General features: G+C 37.4%; 1 protein-coding gene across 6 annotated transcripts; it reads left to right on the top strand.

The window, feature by feature from the left end:
* The first annotated feature begins 724 nt into the window (after nt 1–724).
* Nucleotides 725–20535, top strand: ulk1b (unc-51 like autophagy activating kinase 1). Of its 6 annotated transcripts, none has more exons than XM_079898652.1 (28): nt 725–1354; nt 1739–1831; nt 1908–1949; nt 5657–5689; nt 6164–6200; nt 7449–7622; nt 7987–8060; nt 8146–8247; nt 8384–8442; nt 8558–8640; nt 8778–8828; nt 9718–9806; nt 10975–11143; nt 11283–11343; nt 11806–11895; nt 12913–13044; nt 13501–13643; nt 13772–13849; nt 14067–14296; nt 15099–15241; nt 15528–15643; nt 16055–16177; nt 16275–16462; nt 16553–16731; nt 16979–17097; nt 17653–17810; nt 19335–19470; nt 19560–20535. In XM_079898652.1, the coding sequence occupies exons 1-28, from the start codon at nt 1265–1267 to the stop codon at nt 19613–19615; spliced, it is 3048 nt and encodes a 1015-aa protein (XP_079754778.1). In that variant the 5' UTR covers nt 725–1264; the 3' UTR covers nt 19616–20535. The 6 variants fall into 6 exon arrangements, with proteins under 6 accessions (XP_079754778.1, XP_079754777.1, XP_079754776.1 ...); XM_079898651.1 differs by having other exon boundaries at nt 12910–13044; nt 16278–16462; XM_079898650.1 differs by having other exon boundaries at nt 12910–13044.
* The last annotated feature ends 753 nt before the right edge of the window (nt 20536–21288 follow it).

The following is a 21288-nucleotide window of genomic DNA, read 5'->3' as shown; positions in this document are numbered from 1 at the left end:
TATTGTTATTCCTAACTACTCCACATGATGGCACCTGAAGTACTCTATTCTACAGAATACCTTCCTGCACTTAATTTCTTTTAAAAGTTTTGAATCAAGTACTAAATTAAGTATAAAAACCGCAAATACAAACTGAACTGCTATTCGCTTGGTTTGTTCGTACATCTTGTAAATGATATTTGCACTGTCACAGATATTAAATATATTAAAGCGGGTAAAGTTTAGTAATCACTAATTTACAGTTAAAGTAAATGCAGTAATGTACACTGAATTCCAACAGTGAACCCGTTTGCCAGGAAAATTTTTTGTGTTTCTAATTAAATATTTGTTTAGCCAACCTTGGATTTACTTATAGCCTGCCCTATGCTATCACACTTTGATGAGTTGCTTTTTGTATTTTGATCTGAAGGTCTGTCTGAAGAAGCAAAGAATTGCTGATTTTCTTTCTTTCAATCACCTGTGCCCAGCTGCAACTATCTCCTTGAGTTAAAAAAATATATATATAGGCCTAACTTTGTTGCTACCTGTCTTCTCGATGAATAGCCTACCTGTAAATGGTTAAAATTGAATTATGTTGCAATATAGTGTATTGTCTACTTTCTTCAAACCTCGACATTATTTCAAAAAATGTCAACTCATTACTTCATGTGACTTGATATCAATTTGTGATGTGTTTATTTTTGTCACTGTGACAGCGCTTCCCTGACGTCAACATTGAGCCTGTGTGAAATGGTTGTGCGCATGCGCAACGCTGCAGACCTCGATGAAATTGAGGTCTTTGTTGAGATCAAAAAGACAAATCTTGCTCGAGCTTTTCAGATGTCTCAGGGATATTTCGTGAAACGACAACCGTGTTGTATACAATCGCGAGCCTGGTGTAATCCTGAACACGAACTCAAGGATGTTAGCATAGCTGACAACATCGGATGTAACGTACATAAACAAACACTTCGCTGCCGTTTTAAGGTGGTATTTTTTTAGCGCAGCTTGATTTTACTTATTTTTACAATTACGACAAGCGGTTTGCCGAAATGGGGAACTGTCATATTTTTAAGGAGTAGATCTCCTCTTCACCTCCATGATATCATGAAAGTAGAGAGGAGTATCTGTATGGAAAGGCCCCCGATGGCACGCAGAAGTGGGGTTCAACTTTCCAGCTGCCTCGTCCAGACAGAGGAGAAGAGGGACGCAGAAAGAGGATATTTGTGGGCCAGCTTTATTTCACATAAATAGTCCGGCTGCAAAATTTGGGATCAGGTGGGAGATGGAGACTGTCGGGAAATTCGAGTTCAGCAGGAAGGACCTTATAGGACACGGTGCCTTCGCAGTGGTATTCAAAGGCAGGAATCGAGAGGTGAGAAAATATCATTTTAAAATATTTACCAAATCATTTCCATTTGCATAACGTTACATTGGTGTCATTGTGTGTTGATAGGAATTAGTTTTTTGTTTACCTACTGGTTGCAGAACTGGCATACCACCTTAAAGGCCTCGAGCACAACAGATGGAGGAGAGAATAAGAGATTAAATTCCCAGTATTATAAAATATAGAATGTGGAAAGCTTTAATATCCCATTACATATATATCCAAGCTTTAAATGTGGCATTTCCGTTTTTATAAATGACAATTATTCAGAGAGATTGAAACACAATATTACACAATATAAACTACAACATTTAACACAATATAAACTACAAGATTAATCTGTTTAACCACTTATATCATTGACATTTTCAGAAGCATGATTGGGAAGTTGCAGTCAAATGCATAAATAAGAAGAATTTGGCCAAATCTCAAACACTTCTGGGGAAAGAGATCAAGATATTGAAGGTATGTTTTGGTTGTTTTGGTCAGAACACAAAATTGAGCGTTTGTGTGCAAATGAATTTTTCTTTGTTTTCTCTAGGAATTGAAACATGAGAACATTGTTGCATTGCACGACTTCCAGGTAGGATGATTTGTTCATAGAATTACACTGCAGATGTTTAGATGAACAGTTTTCGAGTATCTAGAGAAAGTGGTTTTGTTAACTTTAGTAGTCCAAATGTTATTAGTTACAAATATTTGAATAGTTATTATGGACTAAAAAGGGTTCAAATTGATGTTTTACCACACCAGAGTGTGTATTATGACTTCCTTTGCATTGATTGGTTAAAAGCAGTCACATGTTCTTCTGTTGACATGACATGTGCACTTGTTTTTAATGGCTCTGCTGCAGGGCATTGTGGGTATTGAAGTCTTAGAAGTCTCACACACACACACTGTATACCAGGAAGAAAAATAAAGTTATGTTTACTCACTCGATTTGGCATTTAGAGTTTATTGGCACTCAGTGAATTTTTGCAATGGTGTGAGTGAAACCTGTCTACCCAGACTGGTGAAATGATTTCATTGAAGTCTTGACACGTTGTTCAAACACCTGGGTTCTTGCTATTTGCTCTGCTCGTGGGTCATCATGAGGTTAATGTGTCAGGCGTGTGTAAATTAAAGCCACTAGGATTACAAAAAACATGCAAATTGTAGCCTACCTCTATTCAGTTGTAAATGCTTTGATTGGTCTCCTTTAATGCAGTCTTTGTTACTGACTTTTGAACTACTAAGCATGGTAATGCGTTTGGTTGGATAATCCCCATGTGACTTAAAAATAGGATAATAAATAATCATTTATAATTTTATTAGTTGATACATTTTAAAATATATATATTATTTATAAAAATTATAATTTATACAAAAAAATACTTAATTAGCTTTAAAAAAATAATTGTACCTATATCTAGTATTTTCCCTTTGTTTTTGCAATTAATTGTTAACTTGTATTAAATTGTATTTTTTAATATATATATTATTATTCGCATCAGACATTAAAAATTCATGTCAGTTAATTACCAAAAAAAACCTGCTATGCTACCTCATTAAGGTGTCAAATACCATTTTAGCCTTTCCATATCCATGCGGTTTACGTAGTACCGTGGTACTTTTTTTGGTTAGTATTTACAGTTTACACTGAGGTTTGATGCTGCTTTTGTCTCCATTCATGTCAGTTTTTTTAACGAAGGCTCACACTCTGGTGTTGCTTTTAAGAGCCACATGCACATTTCAGCCACATGCTTCTCTGATCTGACCTCTTCTCACATCTCCTGGAAAGTCACACCACTTTCTTCTGTGGGGTTGACTGTCTGTGAAGTGAATGCCATTAAAGTTTGAGTTGGTCTCCTTGCACGACCTGGAGGGAAAAGTCTGTGACCTGCTTGGCTCTTTGCCACACGTAACTGGACGAACCTGGCAAGAGTTAATTTGCTCACCTCTCCCTCGCAAACACAGAAATAAGCTAAGTTTTAGCCAGAGTTTATTTTTAGTGCATCAGAGCCATTTGGTTTTTAATATCAAAGAGAAATATAACCATTGTCTTCCTACAGTTAAATGTGAGATGTAGGATCTTAACAAGTTCAGTAGCATTTCAGGTCAACTTTAGCGTTCAGAATGTAATGGTTGCTATTTTAAACGGGATGAGCAACAAAGCAAACATTAGTTAAATTACAAATGTCCTCTCCAGAAGCAGTTAACTAGGGTCCCTACTGCATCTGTGGTTAAATTAAACATTAGCAGATCTCACGGGCATGCTGTGTTCATAAGCAAAGCTCAATTTATCACCCACATGAACATCAGTCATTTAGGCACCCAGCAGTCTGTGAGTTATGTTGGGCTTGTTGGGTTTTCCCAGCTGAATCGCCAAGCTCGTTCAAGCGCTAGTTGTCATTAAACAGTGATGTTTGGCCTAGTTTCAGTCTGGCTACACAGCCAACTGAGGTCTATCTTCAAAGTGGCAGAAAGTAGAACATGGGGAACGCTGAGTCAGCAGCATACGCCAGTCACGGATCAGCCGATCTGGCTGATTGGTTGCAGGCAGACACCAGAATGGGGGAGGTCATATGTTGCTAAGTGATAAGGTCATTCTAAGTGGGCTACCCTGTATTTTTTCGAGAGGCCTCAGCCATGGGCTCAGGAAATAACAGGATTATGGTGCTGTAAAAGCTGACCTGATAACACAAACAACCTGTCCTGTGGGACTGATGGCAATTGTCTGGATAATTTAATATTTAGTGCTTTGACTATTTCGGAGAAGCCTGTCTGACATGCTTTTAAGAAAATATCATGCATTTGTTTAGTTTAGTCTATGTACTGAGGACAGTTCTGTTTTAATAGCTAGTCTTAGTCTGTGTTTAAATGTTAATCAGTGTCCTAAAGCTTATAGACTGGCATTGCTGCTTTGTTGTTGTCTGAATAAGGATTACCAGGTTTAAAAACATTATCTAAAGGGATAGTTCACCCAAAAAATGAAAATTCTTTCATTTACTCTTTCAAAACCTATATGACTGACTTTCTTGTGTGGAACCTAAAAGAGAGAAATAATGTCTAAAGGTGATGATACACAGGGCAACTTTTTGAGCAATGTTGCTGGGCAATGTTGCCATCAACAGGCAACCAGATGAGACACAGGGCCCATGACCGATCTAAATTATCCAGACAGAAATTTACTCCCCATTTTCAATGGGAAAGTGCCCAAGCAACAATCGATCGGCAAGATTGCCCAGCAACATTGCTCAAAAAGTTGCCCTGTGTATCATCACCTTAAGTGTTTGTTTGTCCATATAATGGAAGACAATTGTCACCTAAAATGTTACATTCAGATTGCATTTGCTATCATCTAACGCTCAATCTGGTTAATCTTTAAAAGCAGTAACAGTTAAATAATCTCAGAAAGATGATTGTTTAATATTCATACTGTACATTTTTATTCATTTGCAGCATTTAAAGCTATTCATTTTAGTTTTATGTTGTTTTGTTTTAATTTAATACTGATTATTTTGGGGAATTATCAGCTTATTGGTATCAGCCAGAGTTTTTATATTGGTTAACCTCCACTCAACTCAATACTCAACAGTATCAAGCTGGTGCTGTTCTATGGATGATATATTCTTGGGGAAGGGCTCTTTTGTCTTTAACCAGTAAGAAACCCCCCGGAACACCCTAGCAACCACACAGCATGAGCTAAATCCACTCAGAAACCAGAGCAGCTGCGTAGTAACACTTAGGTAATCACACAAACACCCTAGCAACGTTCTAAGCACCACTCACATTTCACAGCATCAGCACTATCAGTACTTTCTTGTGTCTGAGTGAGCTTCAATGGTGTGTGTGTGTGTGTGTGTGTGTGTGTGTGTGTGTGTGTGTGTGTGTGTGTCAGTGGCTGCATTGAATAGAAATCTGTCACACCATCACACGGTTAGCACAGTGAAAATGCACAGTGTTAACAAAGCTTATGACCTTTGCCCTCCCCCTGGCCTGTATTAGCCCATTATGACCCAGTGCAGAGAAAACACGCTCACGCCATATGTGGATTAGTGTTAGGCCACTGCATTTGTAAAACACACAACACCAGTTCCACTGTAAACATGTTCTCACATGTCTATTAAAAGTCAACATAGAAACAATGTTATGCACAAATGTTGAATATATATATATATATATATATATATATATATATATATATATATATATATATAATTATTTTTATTTTTTTTAAGTTCATTAATTTGCTTTGATGGCCACTTGTCTGTCCCAGTGTTGAATCTCATTACTCCTGTCTCTTTCTAGGAAACGGCAAGCTCTGTGTACTTAGTGATGGAGGTAAGTGGGCTTGTTTTCCCAGTGTCTTTTGTTGTACATCTTGTCTTGTCTTGTACCTGGTAATGCCTGCAATTTGCTGTGCCCTGGGGCCAATGGAAGACAGCTGCAGTTGTTAATAACACAACACCCATAGATATATAAACCTGAATTCATGGTGTTTTGTGGAACACAGTGAGGATTTGTAAAGTTTTTAAAATCACTATGAAATTCAACTTCCTGTAAAGGCCACGCTACCGAGTCAGCTTTCAGAAAAGCTCCATGGAAAAGCAATGGGGCCACTGGGATACCCATCATTAGTGGACAAAGGGAAATAATGGCCCATCTTTTCTGAGTGGCTTGTTTTAATATGCATCTGAATCGTCTCTCCCCATGCAATGAACTAAGCCCCATTTAGATGCAGGTTTTGTTATACAGCATTGTTGTGTGGTGCTGTAGTTCAAAGTAAAAAGATCAATGTTCTTTCTTTAACTGCAGTACTGCAATGGGGGAGACCTGGCTGACTACTTGCACTGTAAGTGGGACATTTCATTTATCATGCTTTGAACTCATTTTGGGATTTTTTTGCTCACTGCACACCAGCCTTCTTTAGGAAATTGTGTGTTCATTCTTAAAGGGATAGTTCACCCAAAAATGAAATTTGTGTCATCATTTACTCAGCTCATGTCGTTGCAAACCCGTAAGACTTTCGTTCATCTTCGGAACACAAATAAAGATATTTTTGATGAAATCTGAGCGCTTTCTGTCCCTCCGTTGACAGCTATGCAACTACCACTTTGATGCTTCAAAAATTCCATGAAGACATTGTTAAATTAATCTATATGAATTGAGCGATTTAGTCCAAAAATTTCTGAAGAGACACTATCAGCTTTTATTCTTTTATTCACATATAAACATTCATCAACACACATCAGTTGTGGTAAATGGAAGCTCAAGCATGTTTAAGCATGTTCTCATGTTACGCAGCACGTTTGAGCTTCCGCAAGAACTAATGAGGTTTGTTCTTCTCGCGCGTCAAGCAGGTTCGGTTGAGCTTCTGTTTATGTTTGTTGATCAATGTTTAAATGTGAATAAAAGCCTTAATTAAATCTGTTAATCATATAAAGCGATCGAGTCTCTTCAGAAAATTTGGACTAAACCACTCAATTCATTTGGATTAGTTTTACGATCTCTTTATGAACTTTTTGAAACATCAAAGTGGTAGTTGCGTAGCTGTCAACAGAGGGAGAGAAAGCTCTCAGATCTCAACAAAAAGATCATAATTTGTGTTCCGAAGAAGAACGAAAGACGGGTTTGGAATGACATGAGGGTGAGTAATTAATGACAGAATTTTCAATTTTGGGTGAACTAACCCTTTAATACATAATTGTTTGTTTTAAGATTGCAAACTTGCCAAAAGAACATCTGCTTTTTTGAGTAGAGAGGCAAGTCCTAGCTTTAAATGCTGAAATTATTTGCTTGCGTGATGAAACAAATTATATCGGTTCATTTCAAAAGCACGCAAAGAGGAACTAAGGAAGTTAGGCCAGAAGGGTTTAGGGTGTGTGTTTGTGTATGCATGTTTTGTTTAAAGCGGGTCTGAGGAAGCTGTAACTGTTCACTGCAGGGTGTGAGTATATTTTCAGAGGAAGTAGTTGCTCTGAAAATTCCAGACAAAACCATTTTTGTTCTTTATGGAATCTGACATTTCAGTTCAGATCAGACGGAGAGATTGAGAAGAAATATGTGAATCACTACTTTATATATTCTGATGCTCTTTCAGCAAAGGGCACTTTAAGTGAAGACACCATCCGAGTATTCCTGCAGCAGATCGCAGGGGCCATGAGGGTCCTTCAGGCCAAAGGGATCATCCACAGAGACCTGAAACCCCAGAACATCCTGCTGTCCCATCCTGCAGGTCGAAAGTCCCACTCCAACAACACCTGCATCAAGATAGGTGAGTGTGTGTGTGCGCACACCTGTTTTTATTATTTATACATTCTCAGCTTTCAGCATTAGAAACTCTAGATACCACATCCATATATGTTTGAGGAGGACTGATTTGCAGATTCAGCCTTGTTTTAACTGTTTGTGTTTTGCTTGAGGATTTCACTTAGTCTACAAACTCTATTACATATTGAATTGCTTTAGCCCAGTCATAGAATTATGTTCAGTAATATGGAAATAAATAAATAAAGCAATATGCTGATTTCTAAAGCCACACTTCACAGCATGTTCTTTTATCTAACCTGGATTTGCCATTACCCAGAGTGTATTGCTTCACCAGCACAGTTTCTAAGATCTTATTTTGGTCTCTTCAGCTGACTTCGGCTTTGCACGGTACCTCCAGAACAACATGATGGCCGCCACACTCTGTGGGTCCCCAATGTACATGGTATGAATTGTACATTTTCTTCATTTCAGACTTTGCACATATATGAGCATCACTGAGATTATAACTCTGAAATGCTGTTCACCAGGCACCTGAGGTTATCATGTCACAGAACTATGACGCCAAGGCTGACCTGTGGAGTATAGGGACCATTGTGTTTCAGTGCCTGACTGGAAAGGCTCCATTTCAGGTACTCACCATTCTGTGAGAAGATGCACTTTGAGTTAACTGTTTAGTTGTCATTGACAAGTGTAAGATATGATGCATCCATGCCATGATTTGGAAAATGACTTTAAGTAAGCTTGTTTTGATTGTCTGTCCATCAGGCCAGCAGTCCACAGGACCTCCGTTTGTTTTATGAGAAAAATAAAAGTCTTAGCCCAAAGTGAGTGCATATCTTATTGACTTTGATTGCCAGCGACACTTTTCAGATTAGTCTTGGAGTAAATATTCTGCTAAACCTTGTGTAAAAGTCCATCTCTTTCCGTCTTTCTCTACAGCATTCCCAGAGAAACTTCCAGCCATCTCAGACACCTGCTGCTTGGCCTCCTGCAAAGGAACCATAAGGACCGTATGGACTTCGGTCAGTGTCCTGATTGCCTATGTCCACTAGTTTTGATGCGGCGATGTTTGTTAATTATAAGATTAGCTTTGCCCATGGTTCTGTTATTCACCATGCAGTCTTTTTGAGGTGTTTGTGAAATATTTCTGTTTTTATAGATGAATTCTTCAGACACCCCTTCTTGGAGGCAAGCTCCTCTATGAAAAAGTGTGAGTTATTACACTGCCATTTCAAACAATGTTTTTACTCTATTTTAAATAGTCAGTAAAAGGAGATGCTTAACCTTCAGAACATGTTTAGTGTCAAATTGAATATTATTATTTATAAAAAAGATTATTTTATAATTTTTTTTTTTTTTTTTTGGTTTATTTTTTGGTTTATTTTTTGGTTTATTTTCTATCATGTTTGCATCCTTGGTACTAAACTTTGTTTTTAACCCCTGATTCTTTTCAATAGATATTAAATAAGCATCAACATTAAATTGACCACATTTATCAAGTTAAATAAATATGATCAATATCCTTTTTTTTTTTTTTTTTTATAATAATTATGACATAATTAATTATAGTAATTAAAACACCAGAATGGGTAACAGGGTAAATAAGAGGGTAGCAAAACTGGGATCAAATGTTGGTTTGTAGATATTCATAAATATTTTTCCCACATAAAATAAAATAAAAGTATTTTTACTTACATGGTTTAATGACAAATACAGTCATCATTACAATTTGTGTAAAAATTGAGAAAGTGCAATACTATCATTACTTGTCTGTAGAATGGGTCCAAATTATGTATTATGAAATACCAAATGTATTTATTTATTGGGTTACAGGGTTGCAAAATATGGGACAAAACTACATATTTTGTTTTTGGTCAGTAAAATTAGTTAAATTTACTTTTTTTATTACAATGATTTGCATTTATTCTTTTTTAAATTAATTGTATAGGAACTTATATGAACCGAATTTATATGATTGTAATTGTCGGGTACGATTGAGAAGTGGACCGCTTAAAGTCATCTGACTCTGTAGTGTGCTGCACTTATGGAAAGTACCATCTGTCTTGCAGGATATTAAGTGTCTGTGTGTATCTTCACAGCTACTCCAGTGACCGTGACTTGCTTTCCCAATTCAGCCTCTGCAAGCTCATGCAGCAGTTCTTCTACTTCACACCTGGCCTCTCCTCCTGTAAGTGTGTGTTTATAAATGTATTTCATTAGAATGATCAATGGCAGGTCATCGTGTCTGTGCACTGATAAGTGTTGACGTGTCAGGAGTTTGTCACAGACATGAAGATAATTAAGCACAGCAAGCAGCTGCCTCATTGAACAAAGACACACTTTCTTAACATTTTATGGTGGCTTGTAACACTAATCCGTGATAGGAGCCACATGTTAATCAGCTCTGTATTTTGTGACATTTTATGGGTCTCATGGTGTCAGAATGCTGTATAGAGGTCAGTGCTTCAAAAGCAAAGAAATCATACTGTCACATTCTGTTATTTAACGTTTATGAATGGTTAGGAATCGTGTGTATATATATATATGTATATATATATATATATATATATATATATAAATTAATTAGTTTTTTAAAAGTTTTTCACTGTTCAAAAGTTTGTAGTGGGTAAGTCTTTCAAAAGAAGTCTCTTATGCGCATAAAGGCTAGATTTATTTGATTAAAAAAACAGTAATATTGTGAAATATTATTACAAATTAAAATAACTGTTTTCTATTTTACAATGTCATTTTTTACTTAATATTTTTGTGGAATTTTTTTTCCAGTATTCTTTGAATAGAAAGTTAAAAAGAACAGTGTTTTGTTTTTGTTTTTAATATTTGTTTTTGTTTTTTGTAACAATGTAAAGGTCTTTATTGTCAATTTAAGTATACATTTTTCAAAACAAATCTTACTGACCCCAAATTTTATACTGTAGTGTATGTATCCGTGAAAATATATAAATATATGTATATGATATTTAAGTATATTCCACCAAACTTAGTGTAGACTAGAACACGATGCAGTCTGAGCTATTTACAGTATATTTAATCAAAAACAAATAAAGAAAAGAAACGGGAAAAAACAAATAACACAGGGAAAAGGAACCTGAGTGGTGCCAAATCAAAGAACAAATCAAAAAACCCCAAAAAATTCCCTTAAGACTAATTCCTAAGCCCTCTAACCGAGAGAGAGAGAGAGAAACAGAAAAGAAACACCAAAACTGGAATGTAACATTTATGATCTCTCTTATACTTTAAAAGAATGTAAAAGTTAGCAGAGCTGTTTATTACCAATTCAGGATACAAAGGATCTTTATGGTGTAACATTTGTTCTCATCCTCTTATATATTTTGTAGCAATCCCTTGCAGAGATCCAGCAGGTCCGTGCAAAGGCGTTAGCCTCCCCTACCCAAGATTCTCCAGGATACCTGCTGAAGGACTCGGGAGGTGGCGGAGGTGGCAGCAGTAGCAAGAACTCGTCCTGTGACACTGATGATTTTGTCATGGTTCCAGCTCATTTCCCCAGTAAGCCTGCAAAAACTTCTCCTGCAAGATTTTTGATTTCCTTTCTTTCTCCCCACTCACAAGAAAATTGTATCTGTCCTGGTTAAGTGGGAATGCTGGGTATTTATCATCTTTTTCCCCCCTCTGTCTGTCTTTGTAGGTGAGCTTACCTGTGACATGCCGACAGGAAAGGTCATCCAGGACAGTCTGATGTATAGTGGGTAAGAGCTCAATTGAACTGTGATGATCATGTATCTGATGCAGATTTGAATCCTGCTTGTAACATAATCCTTCAGAAATCATTCTAATATGCTGATCAAGAATCATATTTTATTATCATCAATGTTGAAAAAAAGTTGTGCTGCACTGTGATTCTTTTTTCAGGATTCTTTAATTAATAGAAAGTTCAAACAGCATTTATTTAAAATAGAAATAATTTAAATGTCTTTACTGCCCTTCTTATTGGTTTAATGCTTGTTTTATTAATTCATTAATTTAAAATCTTACTGACACCCAACTTTTGAATGATAGTGTTTAGTTGTACAGCTAGAATAATAAGATTTTCTGTTTGATATGCTTAAATGGAGTTAAATTATTTTGTTAATTAACCACGCTTACATCTCCTAGAGTAATCGTCTGGAATGAATCTTCTCCTTACATTCTCCATCTCTGTCCTGCTTTAGGAGTTCTCTTCTGGCATCTGGAGGCCAGTGCAGTCAGGTTAAGACCCCTCCACGCTCTCCCTCCTACAGCAGCTCTCCAGGACCCAGCGGGTATGAACACATAGAGCTTAAAACAAGAAAAGAAAAGAAAACAATGATTATTTCATGTCTGGACATTTTGCATTTGTTTTTTGTAAGTAACTAGTCAAAATAATTATTTATTTTTGTTTTCATATATTTCTTTTTTGTGGCGGTGCTTTAAATACTTACATAATTGAAAAATAGTTTAAAAATGTAATTTGTATGATTTTTTTACTATTTTAAATGGAAATAAATGGTGCATAATTTGTTAAATTAAGTAACCTCTGAATATTTTTGTTTAAAAAACTCAAGCATATCACAAGTTATAACAAATTATTGCAAAGAAATAATTCATACATTTGCTAATGTATTCATTTATATTGCTACTCTTCAAAAAAAAGTATTGTGATTGTGAGTTAATGAGTTCAAAGGTGAATTATATAAAAACATTTTATATTAATCAGTGTGTTGAAAGTATTAAGATTTAGACAACCCACCTGTACATTTTGAAAATATATAGTTTTACACATCCCTACACACAAGTTGCATGAGTAATCAAATGTCATTTTCAAGTTTGCACATTTCTCCATGTTGCAGCCAAGACTGATTTCCTCCTGCCTAGCTAAGGCTAATCTTTTCACCGTTTGATTTCTGGGTCATTGAAGATTTGGTCCTTTGCCACAAGGGTAATGAGTCCTAGATTGGCATGAAGATTGCATCTTTGATGGGCACAGATCGTCCTGTTCTCCTTCATTATTAAACGCAGCCCATGAAACCCACAGCCACACACAATAGGCATATAGGCCATAGAACTCTTCCAGCCTCTCCTGCTGACTAATTTGTAGTTCCTATACAGAAATGTCTTGTGAGATTTTAAATTATTTTATTTTATCGATGGGAGCTAGAGGATATGACCATGTTTCTCTCTCTCTCTCTCTCTCTCTCTCTCTCTCTCTCTCTCTCTCTCTCTCTCTCTCTCTCTCTCTTCAATCACTCAATTTCTTTGGCTCTCCCTCTAACGTTTTATTTCTGCCTCATTCTCAGCAGGCCGAGTGAGTTTTCTGGGAGTAACTATGGCAACTATGGGCAGTCTGTACCCATTCCAGTCCCCACACAGATTCACAACTACCAGCGCATGGAGCAAAACCTCCAGTTCCCAGGTCAAGACGGCTCTCCACGGTGAGTGAAATCATATCCGTGTATACTAAGGGCAAAATTCCCTCTTGAAATTGTCATTTGAATATTGTGCAACAGTCATATTTTTTCACTTTATAAAAATTAACATTCTCATCCAAATTTGAATATTCTGATTATTTTAAGTAAATATTTCGTAAAGTATTTGTCTATAAAATGGAAATTAATTCATTACATATAACATTACATATAATTATTTAAATGTATATTCCTGTAAATACTCCACTTTTTTGTATAATAACATGTTTAGAGGTAATTCATACAGAAAATGAAACTTTAAAATGACCAGTGCATGACCAATGCAGCTATATTGAATTTCTTTGAAAATCATTTTACTAAAATGTAAATGGTTTTGTGCCTACGTTTTAATTTAAATTAGCCTGAGTTCAAATGGAATTTAAAGGCATGTATTCATTACTTCTTTCTTTCTTTCTTTCACAGATCTGCCACGGTCCAGCGATGCGGTAGCGGGAGCTTTCTGGCCTGTGGAAGGACAGGGCCTTCTCCTCCTCAGCCTGGTTCTGCTCTCACTTCTCGCAGGCTGTCCACAGGAGGCACGAAACCCTTCCAGCTCTCTCCACAGGGTGAGTGCCACTTTCTTTGGCCCAAAGCCTTAGTCATGTCACTATAGCTAAAGATGATTTAGCTGTGTTTCTGAACAAACCCTCTGGCTCACTCTCTCTCCCTCTCTGCTCTGCTTTTGTCTCAAAAGTGGGCACCATTCCTGAGTTGCCAGGCCAAATTTGCCCAGCGAGTACAGAAATGGTTCACAGGGGCTCTCGGGGTGGAGGTAAAATCATTTTTCCTCTGTTTGCACTCTTTTGTTGTTTTTTAAAGGAACATCAGTATTTCATAGCCCAGTTATTTTCCATTTGGTAAATGTTGCATGTCAAGAAAGTTGGAAAACGATTACTTTCAGCTCTTCCCAGAATATAAAAGTTTATCCATTAGTTTTTCTGTTTTTGTATTTTTGGACGACGACTCTTTCACTCTTCCCGGCTGTTTAGAAACCAAGGCTCAGCCACAACAGCAGGGTCTAGGCACGCGGCTCAACAGCGCCCCCTGTTTGCTGGAGGCGACTGGTGGGTGCAGGCAGAAGATCAGGAAGCAGCATTCAGATCCAGTGGGAGCTCCTCAGGGAAACATGATGCCCTTTAGGACCCTGCACTCCTCGCCCAGGCTCAGTGAACTTATGCAACGCAACCCCCTACCAACCATCCTGGGTTCTCCTTCCAGAGTAAGATCCTTATTTCTGTTTGTGTGGCCATGAGCTCCCAGTTTTACACTCCTGTCCAAAAGTGTGAGATGTTTCAAATGTTTCAAAAGAAGTCTCTTATGTACAGAGCCCCTAAAGAGACATGGTGAAGGAAAAAAATATGAGATGGAGGAAAAATTATTTGTCAATACTTTTGCGTTCTCTTGCAAATGTTTTCAATACCCCGAGAAAGCGTTTCCTCGCAAAAACGTTTGCGTTCTGACAAGAAACTTTGCGTTTTTCCTCCACCATGTCCCTTTAGGGGCTCTGTACTTATGCTCACCAAGGATGCATGTATTTGATCAAAATACAGTAAAAACAGCAATATTGTAAAATATTATTAACATTTTAAGTAACTGTTTTCTGTTCAAATATATTTTAAAATGTAATTTATTCCTGTGATTGCAAAGCTGAATTTTCAGCATCATTACTCCAGTCTTCAGTGTCACATGATCCTTCAGAAATCATTCTAATATGCTGATTTGGTGCTCATATTTCTTATTATTATCAATGTTGAAAACAGTTATGCTGCTTAATATTTTTGTGGAAACCATAATACTTTTTTCCCAGAAATTTTTAATGAAATAGAAAGTTCAAAAGGACAGCATGTATTTGAAATTGAAATCTCTTTATTTTTTATTTTGATAAAAAAAATTGCATCCTTGCTGAATAAAAGAACTTATTTCTTATTTCTTCCTGACCCCAAACTTTTGAACTCTGGTGCATGTATGTACTGTAATAAATGCAAAACAAATAATGAAAAAAATTCATTTTTCCTTTCCAGGCCATGCCCCCATTTGAGTTTCCCAAGCCCCCGAGTTCCCCAAACATGGTCACGTTTCTTACCCACCAGGGCCTCAGACCAGCTCAGGGAGAGGCTAGTTTGTCACCTATCTACCAGCCTGAGGAGAGAAAAGGCTTTGGGAGGTAAGAGAAGAAGAGTTGGGTAGATTTTAGCTCCATTCCAAATCCTAATAAGCAGCCTCGCTGTCTACATAAGCAGCATTGTAAACAAATAAGAAACTCTTAAGTTACTTAGACACTCTTATAAAAGCTAGGCAGCTCTCCTTGTTTTGGAACAGAGCTTTTATTTAGGTTGGAAAACTGGACTCAAGCTGTAATTGACCAACAAAGCCCCTGTCCTTCTACCATTCCTTACAGCTTTATTTTTCCTCTTATTTTGCTTTTTTATCATCTCTACTTCTCGGGACAGGTCTCAGAGTGCTGGTCGCCTATCTGATGTGCTGCTTATGGCGGCATTTGGGGGTCAGCGAGGAGAAAGAAGCAGCATGGAGAATCTCAATTCTGACAGAGGCATAGACATCACAGGTGAGCTCACTGAAACATTTACAATGGTAAGCCCAATTTAACTCTCCTGGTAAATTTCCTTTAAAAAAAATTTTTTTTTTGCATTATATGTGCATGGGATAATGACATTTTAAAATATATTAAAATAAAAACATATTTTAAATGTCATTTTTTCCTGTGATGGTAAAGCTAAATTTTCAGCATCATTACTCCAGTCTTCAGTGTCACATGATCCTTCAGAAATAATACTAATAATATCGAATTTAAAAAAATCTTTACCCCTAACACGGTAGTGTTAATCTGTAAAATGATTTATGTCATTGAAAGGGAACATCAGTATGTAATTGGTCTTCATCTTGTAATAAAATGTTATTTTAAATGTTGAGTTATATGCAGTCTTCATATAACACACTGTTGTTTTTCTACTCACAGCGCCACCTGGTGGTGGAGGCATCGTGGTGGGTTCAGGTAGCCCTGCTCGAGTAGTGTTCACTGTGGGTTCTCCGCCAAGTGGGGGAACACCTCCTCAGAGTTCTCGCTCAAGGAAGTTCTCCGGTAAGTTTGTTTTTTCCCTCCAAGTTTGACTTCTTCAATGATTTGTCTAAATTTAAAATGGATCCTTCAGGGTACCACTGACCTGAGTGTCTCACAGCAGGCTCTTCAAGCTCCATTAGTCCGGTAGGGTCCCTCACCAGTCGCTACCCGCAAACAGGCCTTCTCATGGACGGCTACGAGGGTCCCTCCAGTCCCCGCTACGGTTTCTCTGACCCCATCTCAGCCAACCTAGAAGGAGCTGTGACTTTTGAAGCCCCTGAACTACCAGAGGAGACCCTAATGGAGGTAAGCACAAAATTGACTGCTTTTTGTTTTGATAGTCATGCTAACTAGTTTAAGTTTGAGTCTAACGCCGCACTTCTCTCTCCACTGCAGCAGGAACACACAGAGACTTTGCACAGGCTCCGATTCATGCTGGACTTTGCTCGATGTATGGTGGATGTGGCAGAAGCCCGGGGTGATGAGGCTCCCCAGGCCGACCCCTCTTCCACCAGCCTGCTCCAGCAACAAAGCCTGGTGGCTGACCAGATCAGCTCTTTGAGCCGAGAGTGGAGGTGAGAAGATGTACATCATGACTAGTCTTTCACAACTATGAATCTCTCTAGTAATGGTGGATCACAATTGCATTTGTTCTATACATTTTGAGAGCAGAAGGGCAGTTCTTCTGTTCACAAACTTTGTGTCAGTGTGGTTTATTGTTGTATAAAATCCTTTAATGTGAAAATCAACTAAAATAGCAATTAAAAGACTCTGGTTCTGCGTAGAGTGGTGTTAAAAATGTGTATATTTGTGTCGTGTCAGTTATGCTGAACAGTTGGTGCTTTACATGAAGACTGCAGAGCTTCTGTCATCTTCAATAAACACAGCCATGGAAGGAATCAAGCAGGGAAAACTCTACCCCTCTACCGCCGTCAAACAAGGTCAGCAGTTTAGACACACTTTCTTCTCACCACCATCATAGTATGCACAACAGTGACCATCCACTTTTTAAGCATAGTTCCTATTTTATTTTCTCAGTAGGCGTTAAAAATTCATTGACTATACATGCACCCTCATAATGTAAATCTAATGAGATTTTGGCAATATTGATGGAAAAAACTGATGAATATAAGTCAATGAATAGAAATACAATATAATATATTTACAATGTGCAATTTAAGTAAAACAATACATTTGATGTTTATAGCAAAATATTTAAATATGTATACAAGTCATTTGAGGTGTCTTTATTTATTTATTTATTTTTACATTATTATGATTTACTTAATTACAAACCTCCAGTTTGGAAAACCCTGGTGTAGGGAGACTGACTCATTCGCACTAAGAAACATTAAAAAGATACATTGTCAAATACTTGAGACTGTTGTTCTAATATCAGAGTAGATATTAATATTATATTATTATTAATAATTATAATATTATTATTATTGTCCATGCAGTTGAACTGAAGGTGTTCACACATTGATGTTTTTCAGTGGTTAGGAGGTTGAATGACCTGTATAAGTCCAGTGTGATGTCCTGTCGCGCTCTGAGCGCTCAGCTGGAGCGATTCTTCTCCCGTAAACACAAACTCATGGACCACATCAACAGCATCACCGCAGAGAGGCTCCTCTTCAGCCACACCGTACAGATGGTAAGATAGGTTCCAAAGGGTGGTTTTCACAGCCATGCCATAGAAGAACCACGTGCTCCCCACACAATGTTGTAGTGACGGTTCTTAAAATAACCATTTTTACTAAATGTGAAGAACATTTCAATCTAAAGCTCCTTTTTCCTCAATAAAGAACCTTTTCTGCAAGGGAAAGGTTCCATGGATGTTGAAGGTTCTTCAATGAACCATACCAGTAAAGAACCTTTATTTTTAAAGGGATACTCCACTTTTTTTGAAAATAGGCTCATTTTACAACTCCCCCAGAGTTAAACAGTTGAGTTTTACCGTTTTCAAATCCATTCAGCCGAACTCCGGGTCTGGCGGTACCACTTTTAGCATAACTTAGCATAGATCGTTGAATCGGCTGATCACTAGGCTGATATGGCTAGGAACTATACTCTCATTCCTGCGTAATAATCAAGAAACTTTGCTGCCGTACCATGGGTCCAGCAGGCGTAATGATATGACGCAGCGCCTGAAAATAGTCCCCAGCTCGGTAGACTATAGGGTCGACTATTTTCAGGCGCTGCGTCATATCATTACGTAGGAAAAATATAGGAAATAGGAAAAATATCGAAACTCTTTTGTCATTTTTTTGAGAGAGATGCTAATGGTCTTGTCCGATTCAATGATCTATGCTAAGCTATGATAAAAGTGGTACCGCCAGACCCGGAGATCGGCTGAATGGATTCGAAAACTCTGGGGGAGTTGTAAAATGAGCCTATTTCCAAAAAAAGTGGAGTATCCCTTTAAGAGCGTGGCCTTGAAAAATCAGGGAATTTTGAAATTGTGACTTCAGGGTTCTAGAAAATAATAATTGTTAAAAGATTGCGATCTTAATTCAAACACCCGCACGATCTTATTCCTAAATGATAATGATTCGGCTATTAAAATGATCATATTAGAATGATCATAGCGGAACAATCAAATCCTGTTGGCGCTGCCGCTGACCCAGAGAGAGCAGCTGTCCTGTATAGGTATGAAACAGCCGCATAAACAGGCTCTTCAACCACACAGTATAATTGTTTTTGCAAGACACTTCAAATAAAGATTGTATTACATCGTTACACCAGTAGGTGGCGACAAGTGACCATTGAGAAAGATTCGTCGAAAAAGGCTGATTTATCCAGTAATTAAAACAAGAAGTCTTTGAATAAGTCATTGAATCATTCATTCAAACCGATTTAAAAAAAAAAATTTTTTTACATGGACTGCTGCAATTAACAATTTTGTGTCAGAAATGACATGTTATTTTGTTTAGTTACCTATTCAAAATCATGGGAGAATCGTGATCTCTGTTTGAAACACAAAAACCATGATTCTCAATTTATCCAGAATCGTGCAACTCTAATGCTGAGCTGTAAAATATTTGTCGCCTTGTATAACACTGTTTCTTTTTTAGATTTGTTCTATGTTGTCAGCCTTTTTCTATTTCTAATGTCTTGTGAATTTGAGCTTATAGCCACTGTTTGTGGAGTGTATTTAAGAAGTTGTCTGGTCTTATAGGTGCAGGCGGCTGCTCTGGATGAGATGTTTCATCAGGGGGAAGCATCAATTCAGCGCTACTATAAGGCTTTGCTGCTCATGGAGGGTCTGTCTCTCCTCCTCACAGAACAGACTGACATCCTCAGCGTTAGCAAGTGTGAGTAAAGCTACAGACAGATTTGTGTATTAACATTCAGGATATCTTAATAAGATCATTTGCGTAACCAGTGTGATGTTTCCCTACAGGCAAGCAATGCATTGAACGCCGTCTCACCGCCTTGCAGTCGGGTCTCTGTGTGTAAAGTCTCTCCAGCACGCTGCTGTTACACCATCAAGATTACCGTTGCCTCCCTGAGCACCTCTCGAAGCGCTGTGGGGGAGGGAATGTCCCTCTGATTGGACCAAGTTAATCTGATTGACAGCTGATGTCATAATGGTGGAAAAATACACAAATGTTGCTATCATTACAGACACGGATGGACACCAAAAGAACCTGTGTCTGTAGTCAAGATGAAACTGGTTTCCACAACGATTCTCTCACAGAGTTTAAAGTGAAGAAGAAGATGTTTCTTGGTGCAACTTGTTGGCTCAAATGTCCATGTTATCAATGGGTTGTGCAATCTGAGTTTTTTTAGACAAGGTTTACCCACCCCAGAACATCAGTTTCTTACATTTTCCTTAGTTTGTATTTAGTTTTCTGCTCATTCACCACGCTAACTAGCGGAGACGTTATAAAAAACAGATTATTAGCGATTTATTACTGCATTTAGGAGTGATTTGTGGGATTGAAGTTGAAGTAATTTCGGTTGGTTGGTTGCTTGAAATCCAAGTGTCCAGTTAGAAGTTGTTAGATAAATGTTGCAGACCAGCAAAATGGTGATTTTTGTGCACAATGTGAATGTTATAAGAGGCCCAAATTCTCTCTCACAGGGGAAATGAATCAGAAATTCAATGACCAAATTACAAGCCATGCATAAAACAAATTATTTTGACTCTATTGTTTCACAGAAGGAAACTGTATAAAGCCAGCAAAATCATTTGTAGCACTTTAGTGAATGTTTACCAAGTAAGAGCATGTCAAACCCTGTTTTCATCCTTTAAATGTCTTAGAAATGAATATTGTATGCGTTGTTTGGACATGACCTGTTCAGTTTCTTCTTTTTTTTAAATGGCTAATAGTGTGTTTTTATTTTGTGTTTGGCAATCATTTGTCTGAATGTAGTTCGGCTTTTTAAGTTAATGTTGCATTAGGGCTTAAACCGAGAGCGACACAAAGTTCCTGCGCCATCACAGGGGATTTTAAGTGTTATTTAGTCAGAAATATTATGCCAAAAAAAATCTTTATAGTTTAGATAATGGCGGTATTAACATTGGCACGCTCAATATTAGGTTGGCATCAGAATTTGTAAGGAACTCTTGATTATACCTCTTATTGGAATCATATGTGTGCCCTGGTGATCCTGTCCCAGCCTTTAATGCCCATTTTAGTGTTTTTTTCTGAGGACAGAATGTACTTCCTTTGGGTTGTGCATGCATAGATATTCCTGTTGTTGATGTGAGCTGTGTATAATCTGACAAAGGACAGGTCTTAAAATAGTAGTCTATTCTAGCTTGCTGCACTGTTTGAGGGCTCTTTAGCTAGGTAAGCAGAAGACATTCAAAAACGAGCGGACCATTTGGTGCGAACACCACATTTTTTCACATTAGAGTTATATAGTCAGTGCTTTTTAGTCTTTTTTCCAATTGTGCTGTATATGAACAGTGTGTTTGTGTTGAAAATATTTGAAACATTTTTAAAATGTGCCTTTAAAAAAAAAAAAAAGCAAAAACTGAAACACTGAAAAAATATTTTGCTCTGTTATATTTCTTTTATTTTATTTTGTGCATTAGTATGGAGTGTGTAGTGTTTTGATTGGTTAAATAGGACTGGGTTAAGATGCTGTGGGAAGGATTTAGTTTTGCTTCACTTTTATGT

The sequence above is a fragment of the Squalius cephalus genome (assembly GCF_949319135.1).
Source record: "Squalius cephalus genome assembly, chromosome: 17".
NCBI classification, from domain to species: Eukaryota; Metazoa; Chordata; class Actinopteri; order Cypriniformes; family Leuciscidae; genus Squalius; species Squalius cephalus.
This window is presented reverse-complemented; position numbering and strand designations above follow the sequence as displayed.

Coding starts and splice junctions, on each gene's coding strand:
- ulk1b (XM_079898650.1), top strand. CDS start 1,265: ATGGAGACTGTCGGGAAATTCGAGTTCAGCAGGAAGGACCTTATAGGA. Junction 9,807..10,974: donor CACACCTGGCCTCTCCTCCT/GTAAGTGTGTGT, acceptor TATATTTTGTAG/CAATCCCTTGCAGAGATCCA. Junction 11,896..12,909: donor AGCTCTCCAGGACCCAGCGG/GTATGAACACAT, acceptor CCTCATTCTCAG/CAGGCCGAGTGAGTTTTCTG.